Source organism: Embiotoca jacksoni, unplaced genomic scaffold (assembly GCF_022577435.1).
Source record: "Embiotoca jacksoni isolate LCO1_2020_lvr unplaced genomic scaffold, fEmbJac1.0.p SCAF_4, whole genome shotgun sequence".
NCBI classification, from domain to species: Eukaryota; Metazoa; Chordata; class Actinopteri; family Embiotocidae; genus Embiotoca; species Embiotoca jacksoni.
Genome location: NW_027185392.1, coordinates 17,951,056 through 17,973,267, shown reverse-complemented (window position 1 = coordinate 17,973,267; position 22,212 = coordinate 17,951,056). Strand labels below are relative to the sequence as shown.

The following is a 22,212-nucleotide window of genomic DNA, read 5'->3' as shown; positions in this document are numbered from 1 at the left end:
GAATTTAATCCTTTCAGTCCGATAACATTTGGAAAGTCTAGATAGACCACATGATTGAATCGTTTTATATGCAAATGTCTGGTGCACCTGCTCTTTCCATAGTGTATGATCAATATGTATTTATCCAGTTCCTTATCCTCCTATCCTTATCTCTTCTCACAGGGCATTCGAGGAATTGACGGGGGTCAGGGTTCAAAGGGAAACATAGTGAGTATAATAAAAGTAGTTGACACCGGAGCCGCACAGTAAATTTGTTCCCGTGACGTCATTTCTTTTCTGTGACAGGGAGCGCCTGGAGACACTGGAGCTCCGGGACAGCAAGGCAACCCTGGGATCGTGGTACGATCAGAGAGCAAACACTCACAGGAATAACTCAACTGCATTCACTCATCCACAGAAATGCTAATGCTCCATCTCTCCTGCAGGGTTTCCCGGGTCCTCAGGGGTTGGTTGGGCTGCCAGGAGAGAAGGTACGAGAGTTTTAATTGGATTTTTCTCTCTGGAGAGAATAAGTCTTGATTGATTGACTAATCTTTTTTGTCACAGGGGCCTCAAGGGAAGAAAGGGCTGCTGGGCCTACCTGGAAACGACGGGCCCTCAGTGAGTACATGCATACTTCTACTTGTATACTTTTGAGTTCCCTTATTTACATAATGCATTCCCTAGACCGTAATCCCAACCTTAACATCACAACTATGTGTCTAACTGTAGATATTAACACGTCTTCTTGTCAATAGGGTCACCCAGGAAGAGAAGGGACTCCGGGTGAAAAAGGACTGCCGGTACATCTGATGTTTGTGTCTGTTTTTTGTAGAGTGCATCCATGTTGTGTTGATGTTGTTACAGCTGAAGGTGCCAGTAATGTGTGTACATGTTGATTTTTAGGGTCCTTCAGGAGTACAGGGGCCTGTTGGATACCCTGGACAACGAGGAGTTAAGGTAGATCATGCGAAACACAACAAGAAAGATCTTGGCTCTTAGGTAGACTTAGCAAATCCACATGCCTTTGACACAAAAACGATGGCAAAGGAAATGTATTCTGATGTGAATATTAACAAGACAAGCTCTAGAAAAGAGCAAAGTCATCCCACTTTGATGAATACTGATGATATACAGTATGTCAGCATGCTGGACTTTTATTATACTTCTTACCAGATGCTGAAGTCAGCCGTACAGAGTGAAATTATTATCAGGTGTTTTCTGTTTTCTTGTTGACTTCCAGTTTTGTTGTGTATCTTCTTGTTGGACAGGGAGCAGATGGAATCAGGGGATTGAAGGGAAGCAAAGGCGAGAAGGTAAAAGAGACAGAAAAGTGTTACAGCATGTCCATGTTCAAAATATTTTGCAGTCTAAAATTATCACATTACCCCCCCACAGAGGAACGACAGGATGCACGCCGTTTGTTTCCAGCACCGTCTGTGGCTTTATGTTGTCTGATAAACTCCTTTGTTCTGTCTGCAGGGAGAGGATGGTTTTCCAGGGGCCAAGGGGGAGATGGGAACAAAAGGGGATGTTGGGGACAACGGAGTTCTGGGGGGTCGAGGCGAAGATGGTCCCGAGGGGCCCAAAGGCCAGATGGGTCCTCTGGGAGAGGCTGGCCTCTCTGGTATTGCTGGAGAGAAGGTACAAGTTTATTAAAACTGAAACAATATCAGGAAATGTTCTTAACTCATGTTGTCCGAAAACTTGATGTGTTAAGAGTCATACCGTCTTTCTATTTCAGGGGAAACTGGGAGTTCCAGGGCTGCCAGGATATCCAGGGCGACAGGGGCCGAAGGTAAAATAGTGAATTATTAATTGAATTAAAGTAAACAAGTTACAGATGTATCATTTCTACAAAGTGAATGTATGGCTTCTTCCTCTCCAGGGTTCTGATGGTTTTCCTGGTGCTGTGGGAGCTGCAGGAGAGAAAGGGAAGAAAGTGAGTAGATGGTCTGAAGTAATAATGATATTAGTCTAAGACTATACTTTTTACATTATTATCCTGTGTTTGTGCTATTACCCAGGGTCCTGCAGGACAACCAGGAAGTGGAGGCCAGAGAGGTCCAAATGTGAGTGCTGTCCCAAAACAAATATTTTCTTTCTACCAAAGTTGTTTCACTGTTAATGTTTGGAATCCAGGTACCTAAAGTCAGTTTAATTTGGAGCATGGTAACGAACACCAAAAATTTCAGTAAAATATTGAAAATAAAAAACAAAGAACAACCTCATTAAAATATTGTTGTCAGAATATAAAAACAGTGAACAGTAAATGTTTATGTCATTTTAGCTTGCTCTAGTTCTAAGATTATTTAAAAAGATAGAGTTTAAGCTGGCGGCACAGTGGTGTAGTGGTTAGCATTGTCGCCTCACAGCAAAAAGGTTCTGGGTTTGAATCCAGGGATTGGATTCTCTGTGGGGAGTGTGCATGTTCTCCCTGTGCCTGCGTGGGTTCTCTCCAGGTACTGCGGCTTCCTCCCACCATCCAAAGACATGCGTCTCAGGTTAATTATTGGTTCTACAAATGTCCCTTAGGTGAGAATGAGAGCGTGAATGGTCTTTGTTTCCGTCTGTCTCTTTGTGGCCCTGTGATGAACTGGTGATCTGTCCAGGGTGTAACCCTGCCTTTGCCCAAAATGAGCTGGGATAGGCTCCAGCGCCCCCGTGACCCTGTTCAGGATAAAGCGGGTATAGATAATGGATGGATGGATGGATGGAGTTTAAGCTGTTGAATAGGAGTAAAGCACTATTGCTGCTAACTTAGGTTGACCAGCTTTCACAACTCAGGGTGTTTTCTTATACAATATTTATGGGTGTTATATGAACAAACATATGAACAAACATACACTTCTTCTTTCTCGGGTCTTCTTTGGCAGGGTGCACGAGGTGCCAGAGGGGCAAAAGGGCCCACTGGGAAATCAGGAGAAAAGGTCAGCTGACTCTCCTCTCAGCCAATAGTAACACACCGTCACTATTAGATGTGCTTCAATATTTCCATCCATCACTGCCTGCATGTTCTCCTCCTCTCTTATTTTTTTCATAGGGTGCCTCCGGACTTGACGGACCACCAGGATCTCCTGGAGAGAGGGTAAGAAATCCACTGATGATCTATAACGTCAGTAAATCGATTGTTTGATCAGCAGTTTAATTGTTTGGTTATGTTTCTTTAGGGACCTCAAGGGCCACAAGGAAGGAACGGAGAGTCAGGACCTAAAGGATCAACTGTGAGTGACAAAACACAGATTCTTATACATTCACAGAATTACACACTCACACACATTTAGACCTCATTCATTAGTTATTATCTTTATTTTTGAATTGTGTGTATCAGGATAAAGATGTACTCCACCTTTCCGATTACTTGTCTTATTGTTGGGAATAATAATGGATCAAAATAAGATGAGACCAAGTTCATAGGTTAATCTAAAGTCTCTGTTATACACAGAAAAAAAAGGAAGGCCAGTTCTATTAATCGAGAAGCTTTCAAAATCAAAACACTCATTGTAAAGGTAACAAACTTGAGCAAATGGATGACTTGACCTGTAACTTAGTAGCTGATTTTCTAGACCACCAAATCCCTGACCCAACAGTCTAAAAGGTGGAGTGAAGTACCAATAAAAGAAATGTGAGTTAATTGTTTTATATTGTGGCTTCGATAGCAGTGGTCTTTTGATGCGATGTTGGCTGCATGTTTCCTACATTGTACAATGCATGAGGTGAGAAACTTGTTTATTCTGTAATCAGAGTTGCTTGTTTTTCTGCCTCAGAATGTCCTGAAAAAAAATCTGAGTCATTTGCTGTGAACCACCTGCAGTATTTAGCTGCATGTAACAGTTCTTGCATTCATATTTTAATGTTTAACAGTTCAAAGAATAAAATGTTAGCCGTGTGAAATGTATTCAGACTATTTTTATCCTCCTCCTCTTTAACTTCCTGAGCTCCTGTTTCTTTCTCACCTCGGTTTTGCCTTACGTGTGTCTGTGTGTGTTTATAGGGTCCAGCTGGGAAGGATGGACTTCCAGGTCACCCAGGTCAAAGGGGAGAGCCGGTGAGTCAGGTCTTATGAGGTCATCAGTTAATGAACTTCACCTGAGAAATGATTATCATCACACACACACACACACACACACACATTCTTGTTTCTCTTTTCCAGTGAGGACTCTCATTGACAAAAGTCATTCCCTGGCCTCTTGCCCTAACCTTAATTATCACAACTAAATATTTAACATAACCTTTATCAATTCGTGTTGCCATGGTGACTGGGAGTGAGTTGGTGTACATTCAGGTTAAAGTGGAATAGAAACACAAGCCTATGTACACACATACACACCAGAATATGTTTGAGAAACATGTTTTCTGTAACTACAGGGATTCCAAGGGAAGACGGGATCTCCAGGACCCTCAGGTGTGGTGGGACCACAGGTAGGCACAACCATGTTAATCAGCATTGTAATGGAGAAATTCGTCTTCTTTGTCCTTTATGTTTTCTTATGATTGTTTCAGGGCAAATCTGGAGAATCTGGACCAACAGGGGACCGAGGTCACCCAGGAGCACCAGGTGTGCCTGGAGAGCACGGTTTACCTGGGGCTGCTGGGAAGGAAGGTGGAAAGGTAGGTCCACATACTCAAGTCACAGTAACCAGCATCAGCTAATAGAGCCATCGTTTGAGTTATGCTTGTATTGCTGTTGTCGTTGTTGTTGTTGTTGTTGTCTCTCAGGGTGATCCAGGTTTACCTGGGACACCTGGGAAGAATGGTCCTCCAGGACTGAAAGGGTTCAGAGGGAGCAGAGGAGCAACTGGAATTATGGTAACACATACGTTTAACACACTCCATAGAAATGTCTTAAGGTTTTAAATAATATAAGCTATAATGTAAAAATGATGTGTGATTTGTTCAGGGACCACCTGGTCTGAAAGGAGGATCAGGACCTAATGGATCCCCAGGAGCCATCGTGAGTTATAATACATCTCTTTTATTTTTACAGTTATTGTTCAACATGCCTTCTTAAATTGGTTTTCCTTTGCTGGAGATTTTTTAAGTATATTATTTAATACATTTTAACATGTCCAGTTAGACCATGATCAGCTGGTTTCCACTGCGAAAAATTCACAAAACACAGATACATTATCAAGACATTCAAGGACCAACATGCTGTACTTCCTATCTGTAGGGACCAACAGGTGAGAGGGGCCCTCCAGGATCAGCCGGTGCCATTGGACAGCCTGGCCGGGCCGGATCAATAGGAGGACCTGGACCAATGGGAGAGAAGGGGGAACCTGTAATTACATCTACAGTTTTTTTTCAATAGTGCTGTTACAATGTTGATGGAAAGAAAACTTAAGTTATCCATGTGTGGTTTGATTACTTGTTTGTTGTGTGTGTTTGTTTTTATAGTTTGTACGCATAATAACATGCACTAAATGTGTTCATTTGCGTTCCAGGGCGATAAAGGTCCAATTGGACCGGCAGGTCAGGATGGAGATCAGGGACTTGTGGGGATGCCTGGAGCTACAGGCCCTGCAGGACCTCCAGGAGATGACGGGGATAAGGTAAACTGTCTGTGTCCATAAGTTGCAGAGGGTGAGTGAGAGTGTGTTCGTACTGTGGTGATAAGTTGTGTCCTCTGTGTTTGTGTGTGTGTCCACAGGGAGAGCAGGGAGGACCTGGACAGAAAGGCAGCAAAGGAGACAAAGGAGAAGCAGTGAGTCTGGAGCTGGAGAAGTACATCCACATGGACTGTACTCCATAACTCTACAAACTCTGATAATGCCTGAATTTCTTTTGTCTTTCCTTCTCCCAACAGGGACCCTCAGGGCCCACTGGCACTCAGGGCCCAGTTGGTCAGTCAGGACTTCCAGTGAGTCTGGTTCTCTCTGTATCTAGCTTCAGTGTCTTGAAATACCTCAAATACCACTGTAGTACAAATATGATGAAAGAGTTCCACAATTAAAACACAGTTAAACAGTTTTTCACACTTATGTTGAGGACAGAATCAATACCGCTCTCATGTCTGCCTGTTAAATACGCAGCTAAAACTTGGAGACAGTTATCTTAGCTATTATATTTAGATTTTGCCTTTGAGAAAGAGATTTTAAACTCAATAAGGCTTTGACATGGTTAAATAAAGGATATAACAAAATAAAAAATAGATACTGTGTCATGTTTTAATTAGAAGTGCTTTGAGGTTGATTTCTTTTTTTTAGAAGGAGACGGGCTAGCTGTTTTATATTATTTTGAATTTATTTTATTATCTATATTGAGGTACATGTCCCCCACAACTTTGAACTGATAAACAGGTATAGCTAATGCTATGGTATGATGTGTGTAGCTTAATTTATACCAGCCAGAAAGACAGAGAGGTATCAGTCTTCTATCTAACTCTGGGCAAGAAAACCAATACATGTGTTTTTCACCATTAATAAGTGTACCAAAGGTCTGGCCTATGAATGAATGTACTTTTTATTACGTTTTGTTAACATTACTGCCTCTATGCTGGTCCTTTTAAATCATAATACTTCAGAAATGATTACCACTTGGTACCTGGCATTGATACCTGGCTGTGCTGCCCCCCCCCCCCCCCCCACATCATGTCAGGGAGGTAAAGTAAACATTTCGGAGGACCTTTTTAAAGTCATAAAGACGCTCACGTCTGATTCTGCCCTGTGCACCAGGGTATAGACGGACTGTTGGGTCCCCGGGGCCAGCAGGGCATGTACGGTCCCAAAGGAGATGAGGGACTCCGCGGCTTCAAGGGCTCCAAAGGACCAATAGGATTACAGGTGAGATTTGTATTTGTCTGGGCGCCGGCCTTTGAAGTGATGTCTTCTGAAGAGACGCAGTAAAAATGTAACTCTAATCCGCTAATCCTGAATGTGTCCTCCAAGGGCATGCCAGGCCTACCAGGAGAGAAGGGCGAGAGCGGACACGTGGGATTAATGGTGAGCTCACGTCCTATTTACAGATTTGTCTGTTATTGCCCCACATTCCATTCATTTATACAAATTACTAAACTCTTCCTGATCACGTTGTTTTAGGGTCCACCTGGGCAACAAGGCCCCACTGGTCCTCAGGGACCTATTGGGGGACAGGTAAGTCTCAAAGATATATTTATCGATCCTGATTTAGTCGACCACTTGCTTTTAAATTCTGACGCAATATCACGATTTTTATGCTGCACAGGGGCCGAATGGTCGACTGGGGATGGTCGGACAGCCAGGTGTTGTTGGGGAGAAGGTAAAGAAACGCATATCAACACTTTTTATAACACCTATCCCAAATTTCAACTTCTTGTATATCATAACCTTGATTTCCTTCCGTTTTAGGGGGAGGACGGTGAGGCGGGTGACCCTGGACCAGTCGGGGTTTCCGGAAGGCTCGTGAGTTTGTTTGGTTTTTGGTGCGACGTCAAAGATGTCGTCAAAATGAATCCCACCATTGTCAGTTTGTAAGTCTCTCTTGCTCTTTTTTTCTGCCTCACCTATAATAATCTCTTGCGCTGCTCCTTCGATGCTTTAGGGACAAAAAGGAGACCAGGGGGAGAAGGGAGATACGGGCCTTCCAGGAGCAGCCGGTCCTCCAGGAGCCAGAGGCCTCACAGGGGAGGACGGAGTCAAGGGCAACGCTGTGAGAGACACTTGTACCAAAAATACTACAAATATTATATTACTGTTATATACTGTCCATCACAATGCAACACAAACCTCTGTAATAGCCTACAGTATGATACTGTATATATTTTACTATCTGCTGACATATATATCAGATAATTAAAAAAGAAAATGGCATGTAAATGTATACATTCTATAAAAAAACACATCTTTATATTCGCCAAAAACTAGGCCAATACGTAGTAGGCTAACTGCACTGCCGAAGAGAAATGCAACAAACTACATTGTAAACAGCGAAAGCGAGAGAACTATATCAAGTGAAATCTAGCTCGTTGTTATCTGTAACTTAACTGAAAACATTTGATTTTGAACTGACTCTTTGGTACATGGTTAAACAAAGCAACGGCTCAATTCAACTATGGTGGAGAAAAAAACAGAGCTCACTCCAGCTGAAGCTATTAGCTTAATGTTTCAGTTCAACTTTTGATTCCAGCGCAATTCAGTTGATGCGTTGTGATTAATATGCCCTTTAATCACATGTTTACAAACTCTAAATTGTAAATTTGTAAATTGTGTGAGTGCAGACAGAGACTTAGAAAAACATATATTTATTTTCTATGGATTATACATAATTACATCAAGTTAAATGAACAAGAGGGAACGATACATTTTGCTGGAAGACACGTTTCCCCTTCTTCATTTCATTATCCAAAGGCAGACTGTAGTATCTATAATAATCATAGAATATATTACATGAAGACACTTGTTAAACACTTTGTAGAGCACGTTGTCTGTACCAGCTCAAGCAACCTCTCTCCCCACAGGGTCCTATCGGTCTGACAGGGGACCTCGGACAGCAGGGAGAGGCTGGACCTAATGTGAGTGTCCGTCTCTTCGTCTTCTTCCTCTTTTCCTTCTTCTTCAGCTGTAATTTACGATCTGTTGAAGGTAATGGACACTAATCGTATCCATCTTCCGAGTACAGGCTGACCAAAAAGATCTCTCTGGGATAAAAGACATGATTGTTCTCAGTTTAAGGACAGCAATGTTTCCAAGCTTGCATTGTATTTGTAGAAAGAATTTTCTTTCCTATAAATGCAGTCAAGCTCAAATGTTCGAGGTTCATAAGGACCAAAGGAGGCAGAAAATATGGAATAAGACAAACTTGCAACATGCAATTTTAAAGCCAAAAACACCGAGCCACTATACAGTATAAGTATTTTACATGGTTTGTCTTCCACCTTGAGTTTTTTTCTTCCATTTTACTGCTTTAAAAGCTGTGAATTGTAGCGTAATATTCCGATGATCACAACTCTTTTTTTCTCATCAGGGTGTAGATGGACTTCCCGGATCCAAAGGAGACACCGGAGACCCCGGGAAATCGGTGAGCTCCTCTTTTCTCCAGAATGTGACACTCTTAACAGTTTTTATTCATAATCATGAAAGATGCTGTGATCTACGAAGGAAATTTCTTCAACCCGTTTCTTTGAATTTCTCAGGGACCACCAGGAGCAGCAGGGGAACCAGGACCATCTGGACCTCCTGGGCGAAGGGTTTGTGTGTTTTTGTTGTTATATGTGTCATTGCCTGCATTCGACTCTGATGTACTTGAAATCCTCATTGTCTATTTCCTGTATCTGTTACTTCTTCCTGTTTGGTTGAGGTTGGGAGTGTCATTTATAATGTATTCTCACAGTGGATGTGTGTTTGTGCATGAGTGCACCTGTTTGGCAGATTCAGGTTAAAATATTTTAAAATGTTGCTCTCCAGGGCCACTTGGGGAAACCTGGGAAGGAAGGAAAAGCAGGTCTGAAAGGAGCGAAGGTGAGAGTCAGACACAACTCTTTGAATAAGAACTTCTGAACGCTCACGGTGTCTGAACGTCGACCTGCTTCTTGTGACTCCAGGGTGCTCCCGGATTGGAGGGTCCCATTGGGAAGACGGGGCCTGTGGGTGCCCAGGGGCATCCTGGCAGGCCTGGTCCCCAGGGTCTGAGAGGGATCCCTGGCCCTGGGGTAAGTTCATTTAGTGAAAGCACAGAAAGAAAGTGTGAAACAAACAAAAAAAGATGGAAGTTTAATTGTTTCCGTTTCTGTATTTTTCTGTCAGGGTGAGCAGGGTTTGAATGGACCACCAGGACAGACGGGACCACCGGGTCCCATGGTAAGATGTAATCAATAAAATATCACAATTTTGAAGTACATTGAAGTAACAGATTCATATTTTGCATATTTGTTTATTTACGGAGAGTTGGATGTGAAGACCAATACCACACTCATAGCAGCCAGTTAGCTTAGCTTAGCTTAAAGCCTGGCAACAGGGGGAGACAGCTGGACTGGTTCTATCCAAAGATAAACAATATTTGCCTTCCAGCACCTGTAACTCGCTACTCAACATGTTCTGTCTAATTTTGATGCACAACTAAAACTGAAGTTAAGAAACGACGAGTCGTACTTTTCTACAACAGAGTATTTCTTAGTGAGAGCAGAGTTGAATCGTTAGATTTAGATGTGCTGGAAATGTTGTTACCTTGAGAGAGAGCCAGGCCAGCTTGTTTGCCATGTTTCAGGTCTTTATACAAAGCTCGGCTAACTGTCTGCTGGCTGCAGCCTCCTATGCAGCAGACAGACATGACAGCGCCGCTGTAAGTTTCAATATGAAATTAATGTGTAGCCCAAAACATCGGACTGTTCTGACCGACTGGTAAATGTAATGTGTTTTTAAATGCACTGGTGTGTTTGACCTCATCATGACTTCATCCCCTCAGGGTCCTCCAGGTTTACCAGGACTAAAGGGAGACCCTGGTAAGAAGGGAGACAAGGTGCGTGCATGCTGTACACACAAACATTTACGTTGACGTCGACTGCGACTTTGTCTTTGACCTCGTTCCTGACGTCCGTGCAGGGTCACGGCGGTCTAATAGGTCTGATCGGGCCTCCGGGAGACATCGGAGAGAAGGGTGACAGAGGACTCCCAGGAAACCAGGGACTGCTGGGTCCAAAAGGAGATGAGGTGCAAAACCACGATGGAGTATTTTTCAAAACATTGGGATAATTTTAAGAAAATAATGAGTTAATTATATGAATTAAAGAGACATAAACGGTGACTGGTGCGGTAAAAATTAAGGCACTCAAATCGTTTCATATATCAGTAAGTTTGAAAAAAGGCATCCCAGCCCCAATTTATTTCCAAATGATTAGAACCTTATAGTGAGTGTGTTTGATGTCCTGTAGCTGTTTCAGTTTGTGTTACTATTCAAAGCGCTGCAGGGATAACATCTTCTGGTTAACCACTGATCAAACAATCATCCACAGCTTGTATTGTACTATAGATTTCGGGAGGGGCTCCTCCAGCCCTCAGTACAGAACACAGACTGAGCTAACCTGACTAACATGGTCTGACACAAAACAGTGAACTCACTGTCAAACCATTTCAGGTGAAACTTTGACTTTGATGTTTTCCTTTTTTTTGTTCAATTAGACTGTATTAGAGTAATGAGGAGTTATTTGTTTCACATAGCATACCAACTAAACATGTACAAATCATTTGTGCCTTTATGTTGCATGTTTCTCAGCAAATTTAACTGTAATTATTATGAATAATTGCACAAAGACAATGATATGGGGTAAGTATTCATCCAAAGAGCTACCCATGTTATCTTATCTGGGTGAAAATTTTAAGTGGACATGATCCCAACTTAGTCTCATTCTATAAAAGGCCTGAGATACCTAATAAAAGGCTCCAATAGCTTTGTACAAGTGTAAGTACAAGATAAGTGAACAGTGCTGATGAGCTCAAGGAGAAAGGTGTCTGGCGGAAGTTCCAGGTAGATGTTTACTTGGAGCAGTTTAATACTGACTCACAGGCGTATTTTTAAAGGATGAAACTTGCATTTGATAGTCGTCAAATAAATGTATCTTCTCAAAATATTCCCTTTCTCTTGGGGAATCTTGTGTGTGAGTGAAACAGTCTGGGTAAAGAGGTCAGAGTTTGGTGACCTGGATGTCACTTTGCTGCTTGGCTTTATTGTTTTCTCTGGATCTAACATGAAGAAGAAGCCATTGTACTAGACGTATCATTCACAGTGTTATTCTGCTTGTTGCCTTCATCTGACAGTTTGATTTCTTCTGTGTGTAATATCAGGGTTCATTTGGCCCATCAGGTCCCCCCGGTCCGCCTGGCCCTACGGGTCTGTCTGTGAGTACACTGGATCATCTAGACAGTACACGACCTACAAATGTACAACACAGTTAATGGAGATCACAAGAACATCGTTCATCCTGACTCTTTGTCTCACTTCTCTCACAGGGTGCTATCGGTCTAAAAGGCTCTAAAGGAAACCTGGTAACATTGTTTTCCAGGACTTTTACATTGGACCTGTATAATTCTTCACTGCTACTCAAAACTGATCATTTTGCTGTTTGTTTAGGGTCCGATCGGCCCCAGAGGAGATACTGGAGCTGCAGGACCTCCAGGACCTCCTGTGAGTTCTGCTTCCAGAAATGTAGCACATTCAACAAGCTTTATTTATCTAAGTTTATCCAAGCATCTCCCTTTCCCACTTTTTCATCTTTGTCTGTTTGTCCTCTCCTCTTCTCAGGGACAGCCAGCAGCTCAGATAGCCCCCCTGCCAGAGCGAGGAAGGAGAAGGAGAACCGACGCCTCGGTGGACGGCGCTGCACTTGAAAACGAGGAGGAGGAGGAGGAGGAGGAGGTGATGGACAGAGGAGAGGAGGAATGGATGCAGGACGGTTTGATGAAAGAGAAGGAGGGCCAAGGCATGGAGGAGGTGTTCGCGTCTCTGTCCTCCATGAAAGTGGAGGTGGAAGGTCTTCGTAACCCGCTAGGGACGTACCACAGCCCCGCCCGCACCTGCAAAGAGCTCTGGCTCCTCCACCCAGAGCTCCCCAACGGTACTTTATCAGTTTGTGTTTCAGGCCATCTGTTTATCACATCTGTCCGCCTTCATGTCCAAACTAATATTCTCTCCCTGTCGGTCCTCCCAGCGCTCTACGCGTTTCTTCCAATACCTCTGACTTTTCTGTTTGACAGTGGGATTAGCTTTGACCTTTTTCTTTTTTTGACCTGTCTGAGCTCCTCTTCCTCTTTGTCTCTCTCCAGGTGAGTACTGGATAGATCCCAACCAGGGTTGTCATAGAGACTCCTTCAAGGCGTTTTGTAACTTCACTGCACAGGGAGAGACGTGTCTGCACCCTGACAAGAAGTTCCAGTCGGTTAGTTTTACATACAGAAACACACGCTTTTATTTATTTTATTTTTTTTAAAGAGTTTGATTAACTGTTCAAAGTGAACAAGAGACTTTGCCAAAAGTTCAATGACTTAAACATGGTTATTATATGTTTTTTGACCACCTGAACTGATTTGTTTGTTTGTCATCAGGTAAAATTAGCAGCCTGGAAAGGGGAAAAGCCTGGAACCTGGTACAGTAAATTCAGGAAAGGAAAACAGGTATAGTGTGATATCAGTATCTCTGTGTGTCTTTGAATACCACACTTCATGGGAAAAGACTTCAAATGTGAAATGATATCATCATAAATATCAACAATGCTGCAAATATGGGACATATTTAGTTAAATGACAATTACAAACATTTGTGAACTTTAAAAAGGCACTCTTCATTTTATTAATGCGTTTTCAAAAAAGTATTTTAAGCAGTTTTCCGATACCAAGGCTATTTACAAACTAATATGTTTTCATTTTGAAATAGCTATAGCTGCCAGCATAAACAACAAGGTCAACAAAGCCCATCATTTGTTTTCCATGTTGACTTTAGCCATAGGCTGATGTTGTTTGTTTTCTTCTGAAAAAGGTCACATTTCTGGGACGTGACAAATCAGGAAAGGATATGTCATAACTGATGAGATCAGTCAATCAATCAAGACGCGAACACGGGTGTCAGTGTCGCTGTATTTAAAAGTCAGTTTTGCAGCTTCCAGACTCTGACAATTTCAAACTAAACTGGGTTCACTGTCTGTTTTAGAGGTTTTAAAATGCTGCTGTAGTTTGGACACTTGTTGTAAACATCACAAATGTTACACATTTTCAAACTTAAAATGTTTTACTGTGTATGAAACCAAACTGTCCTACAATGCTATCAAATGATCTGGAGGGAGACTGCGGCAGCAATCAAATCCTATCAGTGATGAGCGCACCAGGAGCTGCTTCACTGACTAACGTTTCCTAATTCACGAGCTTTGCTTGTTGTAATCATAAACAACAACAGGTTCATTGATGGGGTACATGTAAAGCTGATTTCTACTACAGCAGAGAGGGATTCTGTGGTGAAATGTTCAGCTGGGCTTGTTCCTATTGACAAAACTCGCTGTTTAAAGCTGGGAAGCCTGAATAGATTCATGTCCTTGGTTCTCCACTGCAGAGTAAACACAATCGTTCACAAAAGAGTTTTAAGCAATTTGTGCTTCTCACCCAACAAGCACAAATTGCTTCAATAACAGTTACAACTTATCTTTGAAAGTAAAACAAAACAAAGGGCTGGCACGTTCCATCAAAACAGGCAACATCTTGTACAAAAAGAAGCCCAGATCTGTTGCAGGAGCTTATAAAGAAGCAAATAAAACACTCTTTTCCAAAGAAGCTTTGTTTAAGGGTGGATCCAGGTGAGAAGTAGACTGGAAAGGGATTGCTGTGGCTCGGAGGGAGACGGGTGCTCGTTCTGTCTGGGCTTTGTAACTTTTGAGAGTCTTCAGAATTACAGTATGTCAGAGGTTACAGACTTGAAAAACATTCCCTTATAAAGAAAACGGCACCAAAAATGAGGAGCAGAAGTTAGTCTTAACCTGCATGTTGGACATTTTTAATATAACAGGAGATTAATATGAACTAATTGGGAATGTGGTGCGACTCTAAACAGTTAACATTTCATCAGGCAATCCTGTCACTGTCATCGTCTCAGCTCCTACAACTGGAGGGAGAGGGAGCAGACATTCATGTGGCCAAGAGTATGACCTGGTGATCCCCTGACTCTCTTTTAATGTCACCAATGTGTTGACAGGAATAGCTTCTGGTCTTTACAAATGTCAAATCTCTTGACAGGTGTAGGATTGATTTTTTTTTTTTAATATTTGGCCCAGATATTTTTTACATAATGTCCATGAATCCGAATATCTCTGGTGATTCTCTGACTTTCTGCAACCCCTTTGAGGCAAACAGTATCTCAACAACTGTTGGGTGGATCATCATGAGATTTGGTGCAGACTTTCATGATCCCCCGTGGATGAATAGTATTAACTCTGGGGATGCTCTGAGTTTTCATTAGAGCGCCACCATCAGGCCAAATTCACAGTCAGCATCGTTGAGCCTCTGGTCCCTCAGACGAGGACACATGAAGAAATGATGCGGCTTTTTTGTAATGCGGTCCAGATGATGTCATGAATTTGGTTCCTTTTCCTTTGTCATGCTGGCTTTATGAAATCTGGTAGTGTTGGAACATTACCTTTGTCCATGACATTCTTCTCTTGTTAATGAGCGTGTGTGATTCTCTTGTCCTCCAGTTCTCCTACTCTTCGTCAGACGGCGTTCCCGTCCACATTGTCCAGTTGACCTTCCTGAAGCTGCTGAGCGCCACGGCCAAGCAGACCTTCACCTACCACTGCCTCAACTCCGCCGCCTGGCTGCACACCGCCACCTACAGCCACGAGCAGGCGCTGCGCTTCAGAGGCAGCGACGGGGAGGAGCTGACACATGAGAACGCACATTACATCAGCGCGCTGTACGACGGGTGTCAGGTGAGTAACGCCGACATACATTTCAGTGTGAACACAAACCAAAACACAATTTTTTTAAATGATTTGATTGTGTGTGTGCTATAGACGCGCTCGGGGCAGGAGAGGACGGTGTTGGAATTTGACGCTCCGCTGTCGAACACACTGCCCGTCATCGATGTGGCTGTGTCTGACTTCGGAAAAGGGAACCAGAAATTTGGTTTCCAAGTTGGCCCGATCTGCTACAACGGTTAACCAGGAGGAGTAATTTAAAAGGAGAAAGAGCCATGGACACTTTTTACAAGCAGGGAGAAAAACTACATTCAGAACCACATATTTATAAGTCGTACCTACAACAGTGTTCCTTTTAACTAAACATTCACTTTTTTTTCACACAATCATTAATTCACACATTCATCTCGTACATTCTCACAGAGGACTCGCACGTACTGACTGTTCACAGACCCTCAGTGACACTCATTCACATTTATACTGGGGAAGGAATTATTTCCAGATGCACCGCCAAAAGAATAATAAAAGTGAGTGATTTTATGACACCAAAATGACTCGTTGAAAAAAGTTGTTGAGCTCGTGTTTAATGAGAGAAGTTGAATAGGAGTCTATGAGCCTTTTTGGAGCCAACACCTAGCGGCCCTCTGTGGTATTGCAGCTTAAGGCACTTCTGCATCGGCCTAATTTTACAGACCCGGAAGCTACATACACTTTTATATACAGTGAATACATATGATGCAATGCGGCATGGTGTGTTTTTCAGTGACACATTTACACTTTATTCTTCTTTCCTCTTAAAAGGAGTCAGTGGTGCTCTCACAGTTTCATCTATGCGTGTTCATAAAATGATTGATTTATGCACTCAATGTCCATCTATACATATTCACACACAAACATCATGACAAGGGAATCATCTTCTAACACTAAACACCATATTTCAGCAGCATTCATCCACCGTGTTTGTCTCTTGTCATCAAACCTCAATTTGTTGTGTTGTTTTTGTTTGTTGTTGTAATTTTGTTGTTATAATTATCTGTTATGTATATTGGAGTGTAATTCATCCTGGTGCTATTATGTAGCTCCTTGCGGAGTACATGTCTTCGTAAAAGGGAACTGAGGCAGTGCATTTTTTTTTATATCGTGAAGCCATGTTTTATATTTGTTTGACATGACAAATCAAACTGTGGTGCGTGATTGCCTCAAGTTCTTTCTATGCATATTTGTGTGGGGAAGTGACTGATGAACATATTTTAATAAAAGTACATAATGTACATTTAAGTTAATATGGGGACATTTTGTTTTATTTAATGTGCTTTCTAAACTCAAGGAGCAGATAGAAAGACCTCCTGCAGCTGCTTTCCAACCAGAGAACCCTCTCAGGTTCGCTCTGTTTAGGTCTGCACTTAAACAATGTCAGATTGAAAACTATTTTATTAGTGACGGCAATTTGGTGGTTCGGTCGGTCCGTCACTTTGGTCAAATGTGTCAACATTTACTGCATGAATTGCAAGAAATTTTCGATTGACATTCGTGGCGTGAAACCTACTAATATCCTCTACAGTGCCACCGTGAGATTAACATTTTTGTTTCCATGTATCAACCACCATTGGACAGGTTGTCATGCAATTTGGCACACATATTCATTTTCCTGGGAACAAATCCTAATGACTTTGGTAATCCCCTGACTTTTCTTCTAGTGCCGTCAGCAGGTCAAAGTTTTCACTGATAACGTGCAGACATTAATGGATCTCACATTATACTTAAATCCTATTGACTGTGATAATCCTCAAATATACCCCCTATGGCATCACCAGCCAGCCTCATATTAACTGATGGATTCTATAAGTTTTCATCACAAAGTCAAAGTTTTAATTTGTCCATTTCATTAATTTATCTGTGCCAATAAAAATCTAGAGTTAGCAAATGTTCTTTGGAAATGTTTGCATGCCAACATGCTCAAATGCAAAAAACGCTAAACCGTGTTCAAAGTACACACATTAGCATGTTATCCATGAGCATGGCTGCTGAATAGTCTTGATTTGCATTTAACTTATTGTTCCTACTATTTTCAGAACACCTCAGATGGTGATGGGGTCCTTGTTGATCGCACAATGTCAATTAAAAGAGTTTTTTTTAAAGAAACGGAGCGTAGCGTTAGTTCAGGTTTGGCCACGGGATCAAGCTCAGCTCTCCCGACCGCTACAACAGCTGATCTTCCTGCCTTTGGCTTCCATGTCGGCATGTGGACGGACAGGGAGGACAGAGTCATGGCGCACGATGTAACTTGCTGCGAATTCTTTGACTTAAGAGTTCCTGACTGAAGTCAATTTATAGTAGAGTGATGTGACAATACGCCAAATAAAAGATTAATCACCCCTTACCTGAAAGGTGATAAATATTGGGGCCAATCTATGTATTTAATGTCTTGTAATTGATCAGTCAAATCTTAAATTAGTGACTGGAATCCAATGTGATAAAATATCTGTCGTGCTGTGTTCCAGTTCCAGTTCCAGTTATAAGTCAACTTCCAAAGTGGATTTGTGGGAGTGTGGAAGTTAAAAATGTCAGGATGGGTAGAAGTACAGGCATGAATCACTTTCTCTGCAGGCAGAATTGCAAAGAATTTACTTGAGAAAATATCTCAAACGAAAACATTTTGAGATCGTGTCAAAGGTGATTGCTGAATTTTCCGGCAGGGAACTGATGTTTGGTCAGCATGAAGCCTGGTTTTTCATTTATTTCCAATGTCAAGTAAAATTGTAGTAACAGGACTGTGTGTGTGTGTGTGTGTGTGTGTGTGTGTGTGTGTGTGTGTGTGTGTGTGTGTGTGTGTTAAGTGTACCAGTATTTTGTATTCTGTGTCTGCTGCAGCTTGAGCATACATCATTCATACAGTATTTCTGTCTGTGTGTCTCGGTCTCCCCTCAGTCACCCTTTATGGTGACCCTCGTCTCTCCCCAGTATCTTCGTCTCTCTCGGGCTGCTCCTCCATCTGTCCCGACACAAACAGTACAACGATGCTGAAACTTTAATGAAAGGAGATGGATGAACACAGCTCATCCAGGAGCGTTTAGCCACTAATTTTCGCCCCATTAATATTGATGGCGTGACATGAAAGTCACTCTCATTGGGTTTTAACTACACCCAGAGTTATTTTCATTCTTTTGAGCCTCGACCCAACAGTTCACGAGGAAAGACTTAAACACAGTTGAATAATTTATGTCTTTTCAGTTTGAGTGGGGAAGATACATGTCAGCGTCAACATAGAAAATGTTGGTTGGATATCATTGACCCAAGGTAATTGAAATGGTCAATTACATCGAATTGATGGCTTCTCTTCACATTGGTTGACAGTCATCACCTTCGTCTTGCTTACATTTAGAAAGAGGCCAAACTTTTCACTCTCTACTTTCACTCTCTCCCTTGTGTTTAAAATGTGTCAAAACAAAACCAAATTTAGTATGACAAAAAGTTCTTTGTTCTTTCTATGGAATATTTCCAATTTCCTAATCTTAGTTTTTAGTGCTTTAATAATTTAACTTTTAACTACAGTTTGTTTGGAGTCATAGTCTATAATTTGGACATCAGCACTTACTGATGTCCTTACTAATGTATGAGTAGTGTTAGTGATGTCACAGTTATCATGTTATGATTAAGCCAAAAGGGGGAAAAAAAACCTTAGTTTCTCCCCCATGGAAATGATTGAATAGTTTGATATTTTTGCATGACAAATTGTCATTAAAATCAATAAATTGTTTTTAGCACACCAAAAATGTAAACGTGATATTAAACTTTTCTTAAACTTTAATTGTTTGAACTTAACAACTGCATTATTTTGTCAAGAAAGAAGCTTTGTAAGGTCAAAACCAACAGGGTTATCGCATGCAATCTGTCAAAAATGCACCCATACAATCATTAAATAACTGTATGTTCACTCCCTGTGTGGACGTAGCAAATAATCCTCCTCTTCTTCAACTCCTCCTCCTCCTCCAGTTCCTGTCTCCAGTCAGCGCCTGATTGGCTCTGGTCCGCATGCAGCCATCACCAGGACTGTGTTGTTCTTCCACAGCCAGAAGGGATCCAGTCACCCCAGCTCCACCTACAGTAGTACATAACCTCTGGGCTCGGTAGGAGAGGTGTGCAGTCCACTGAAGTAACTGAAGTAGTTTTTTTTTTTTTTTTTTTTTTTTTTTTTTTTTTTTTTTTTTTTTTGCCTGTTGCAAGTCAAAGCTGGGTCAGGTCCAGGGAGACCTGAGAGAGATAAAAGGACAGTGATGACTCCACCTGAAGCCCTTTGGGTGCTGCAGCTGCTGTTTACTGTCAGCTCATGTGAGGTAAGAAAACACTGAAGACCCAAAGCAAACTTTTTATCACTGTGTCGGAAGATAAAACGTGTCAGCCAAGCCAAAATTATTGCAGTTCTTCTACTTAACATAACATAACTCTGTCAGAAAATCGATAGTCTAATTCATAATCTTGTGTTATGGAGAGATAAAGCTATTTCTTTTTTGCAAAAAAATGTGTAACTTGTGATATCTGTATATTCAAAGCATAGAAAAAGTGAAAGGTAATTTTAAACTTTTAAAAAACCCCTTTGGAATCTTTCAATAGCGACAGGGAAAGCATGCATTTGTTTGCACAGGAAACATATTTTTTATCTTCCTGAGAACACGAGTACTGAAAACTTTCATTGGCTTTCACCAGGGATCTTTCTAAACTTTTTATTCAAGAAAACGTGTCTAAAGAAATTAAATGCTTCATGGATCCAGAGCATAAAACGGAGTAGATTGATACACTGTTCCCTGCTGGAGGAAGTTAGACCAGAACCTTCAAAGTATTTCCTCCAGTTACTTCTAAATTCTCAATATAATCGATTTAGTTTACTGAGCTCCGTACTAAAAACAATCCCTCACATCTTTTTGTTGTCATTGGTATTGTGCATTCTTTAGGCCGATTAATGAGTTTTAATCTCTCTTGTTTGTTGTTCTGAGGCATATTGAGCACTTGTGTTCTGTTGTTCTATCTAAAACAATGTTGTCCCTAAACGAACAGAGAGGGAACTACCTGAGTCGGTGACCATAAATGTGTTTAACACCGCTCAGTTGTCATGATGGCTCTGTTGTGCCCCTCCACCTCTTGATGACTCTGTTACCCCTAAGTGCTGCTTATTGAAATATTCATGTTCGTACGGTGTATTTGCCGAAGGGCAATTTATTTATAATCCATGTGTATCCTGCAGGCTCTTTACGGAAACAAGAAAAGAGGAGCATGTTACTGTTGTTGAGAACAAAGGCACCATTAAATATTTAATGTTGGTTAGTTAGATCGTCGACAAATAATTGCTCCAGGCGCGTAAAACGCAGCAGCAGCCATGTTCTTCTGGAGCTGCTTTGCAATAAAGAGATGTTCATGTTGTTAGAGGGCAATTAGAGGCACCACACAATTGGTGTTCACTAATATTCTGTCTGTTTGGTATCTTGGACACTTTTTTAACAATATATTTACCACTGTCTTATCAGCTTGATACGTTGTCATTTTTTATGTTTGTATTAGGAATGCTTCCAAACATGACTTTGAACTGACAAATTGTGGATGCCCACTGAAGAGAGTTACTTGTTTGGTGTCCCACAGTCCTCTGTGATGGCCAAACATGTAATACACCCATCAGTCTACTGGAGGAAAACGTGCAAATGTCACGTTTTGCCAGGGTTGCTCTGTCATGTGACAGAGGCCTTGTGACCAAGTTCAAAAGTGATGAAGCGCAAGATGTGCGGTGGGCTGGAGGTGGTTGGATGAAGCAAACCCAGGATCCAGTTAGAAGACCAGGGTTGTGAGAAAGGGTTTTTGTTTTGTTTTGTGTTTCTTCTCAGAAATATTTTCCCTACCATGTATTTTTTTATTTTTTCTAAACCTAACCAGGTGTTTTTTTGTGTGTTTTTTTTTTAACACAGAGGTGAAGTAAAACGTGACACTGACACAGATTGCTGCTGTGGCTCGCTCTGGTGTGACACCAGGTTGCCTATAGAGGCCTCAGCTGTAAAACACAGTTAAATACAACAGTCTCTATCCGCTATGTCTGTGACTGGTGCTGACAATCTCTGGGGTCTATTTGACACCCAATATCAGTTATACCACTCTTATAGTAGAATAAGAGACTGAGTGACATTTTTTGGAAACAAAAGAAGCATACACCATTTTTCTTCATGCATAGCCAATATAACATAAGAACATTATTATTTTTATGTTCTTTTTAGTTCCTTTTTTATTTTATGCTCACTTTTTATTGTCTTGTCACCTTGTGGTGTAAGAAACAGTTACTCATCTTCTTAGTGGAGGCATACAACCCCTAAGCAGTAATTCTACTTTAATATATTAACTGCAAAAGCAGTATACTGAGACAACTAGTGCCTCCTATGCACTATTAGTTTGTTGTATTTAATTGGCACACACTTGTGCTATGTACCAACTTGCACCTTCTAATCTGCATTCCCTGAGCAGGTAGTGAGTAACAGTACAAAAATACAGAAGTGCTACGCTGGCTGGATTTTATTTTGGGAGCTGCTTCCATGGAAACGAAACACAAAGAGATGAAATAAAGCTTCTACTGAAGTTTTGATCAAATGTGAAACAGCTTGTGTACCGAGTCTGACATTGGCAGGCAGCGCTGGCCACATGGTGGCACTGCTGCACCAATTAGAAATGCCAAATACACACTCAGAATAAGGGACAGGTCAATCCAGAGCATTGTGCAGTCATGTAAGAGTATGCATTTAATCAATATAAAGGAAGAGAGAGAAACAATGGACAGAGAGGAGGAGGAAGGACTGTGTGTGCAATCAAGATGAAAAGGAAGAATGAAAGGTCAGAAA

At 41.6% G+C, this 22,212-nt stretch overlaps 1 protein-coding gene across 1 annotated transcript in view; it reads left to right on the top strand.

Annotated features, from left to right (window-relative positions):
* Nucleotides 1-16,609, top strand: part of LOC138209540 (collagen alpha-1(XI) chain-like) — a 36,462-nt gene extending 19,853 nt beyond the window's left edge. Inside the window, exons 22-66 of the mRNA XM_069168195.1 lie at nucleotides 163-207; nucleotides 286-339; nucleotides 426-470; nucleotides 547-600; nucleotides 738-782; nucleotides 886-939; nucleotides 1,251-1,295; nucleotides 1,462-1,623; nucleotides 1,724-1,777; nucleotides 1,868-1,921; nucleotides 2,007-2,051; nucleotides 2,856-2,909; nucleotides 3,023-3,067; nucleotides 3,150-3,203; nucleotides 3,974-4,027; nucleotides 4,348-4,401; nucleotides 4,483-4,590; nucleotides 4,699-4,788; nucleotides 4,880-4,933; nucleotides 5,153-5,260; nucleotides 5,424-5,531; nucleotides 5,630-5,683; nucleotides 5,786-5,839; nucleotides 6,654-6,761; nucleotides 6,867-6,920; nucleotides 7,017-7,070; nucleotides 7,162-7,215; nucleotides 7,305-7,358; nucleotides 7,498-7,605; nucleotides 8,414-8,467; nucleotides 8,920-8,973; nucleotides 9,089-9,142; nucleotides 9,360-9,413; nucleotides 9,497-9,604; nucleotides 9,699-9,752; nucleotides 10,357-10,410; nucleotides 10,494-10,601; nucleotides 11,733-11,786; nucleotides 11,898-11,933; nucleotides 12,019-12,072; nucleotides 12,190-12,502; nucleotides 12,711-12,823; nucleotides 12,990-13,058; nucleotides 15,122-15,355; nucleotides 15,440-16,609. Of these exons, the coding sequence (XP_069024296.1) occupies nucleotides 163-207; nucleotides 286-339; nucleotides 426-470; nucleotides 547-600; nucleotides 738-782; nucleotides 886-939; nucleotides 1,251-1,295; nucleotides 1,462-1,623; nucleotides 1,724-1,777; nucleotides 1,868-1,921; nucleotides 2,007-2,051; nucleotides 2,856-2,909; nucleotides 3,023-3,067; nucleotides 3,150-3,203; nucleotides 3,974-4,027; nucleotides 4,348-4,401; nucleotides 4,483-4,590; nucleotides 4,699-4,788; nucleotides 4,880-4,933; nucleotides 5,153-5,260; nucleotides 5,424-5,531; nucleotides 5,630-5,683; nucleotides 5,786-5,839; nucleotides 6,654-6,761; nucleotides 6,867-6,920; nucleotides 7,017-7,070; nucleotides 7,162-7,215; nucleotides 7,305-7,358; nucleotides 7,498-7,605; nucleotides 8,414-8,467; nucleotides 8,920-8,973; nucleotides 9,089-9,142; nucleotides 9,360-9,413; nucleotides 9,497-9,604; nucleotides 9,699-9,752; nucleotides 10,357-10,410; nucleotides 10,494-10,601; nucleotides 11,733-11,786; nucleotides 11,898-11,933; nucleotides 12,019-12,072; nucleotides 12,190-12,502; nucleotides 12,711-12,823; nucleotides 12,990-13,058; nucleotides 15,122-15,355; nucleotides 15,440-15,586 (3,486 nt within the window). The 3' untranslated portion in view covers nucleotides 15,587-16,609. The remainder of the gene's footprint in view (nucleotides 1-162; nucleotides 208-285; nucleotides 340-425; nucleotides 471-546; nucleotides 601-737; nucleotides 783-885; nucleotides 940-1,250; nucleotides 1,296-1,461; nucleotides 1,624-1,723; nucleotides 1,778-1,867; nucleotides 1,922-2,006; nucleotides 2,052-2,855; nucleotides 2,910-3,022; nucleotides 3,068-3,149; nucleotides 3,204-3,973; nucleotides 4,028-4,347; nucleotides 4,402-4,482; nucleotides 4,591-4,698; nucleotides 4,789-4,879; nucleotides 4,934-5,152; nucleotides 5,261-5,423; nucleotides 5,532-5,629; nucleotides 5,684-5,785; nucleotides 5,840-6,653; nucleotides 6,762-6,866; nucleotides 6,921-7,016; nucleotides 7,071-7,161; nucleotides 7,216-7,304; nucleotides 7,359-7,497; nucleotides 7,606-8,413; nucleotides 8,468-8,919; nucleotides 8,974-9,088; nucleotides 9,143-9,359; nucleotides 9,414-9,496; nucleotides 9,605-9,698; nucleotides 9,753-10,356; nucleotides 10,411-10,493; nucleotides 10,602-11,732; nucleotides 11,787-11,897; nucleotides 11,934-12,018; nucleotides 12,073-12,189; nucleotides 12,503-12,710; nucleotides 12,824-12,989; nucleotides 13,059-15,121; nucleotides 15,356-15,439) is intronic.
* Nucleotides 16,610-22,212: the final 5,603 nt, after the last annotated feature.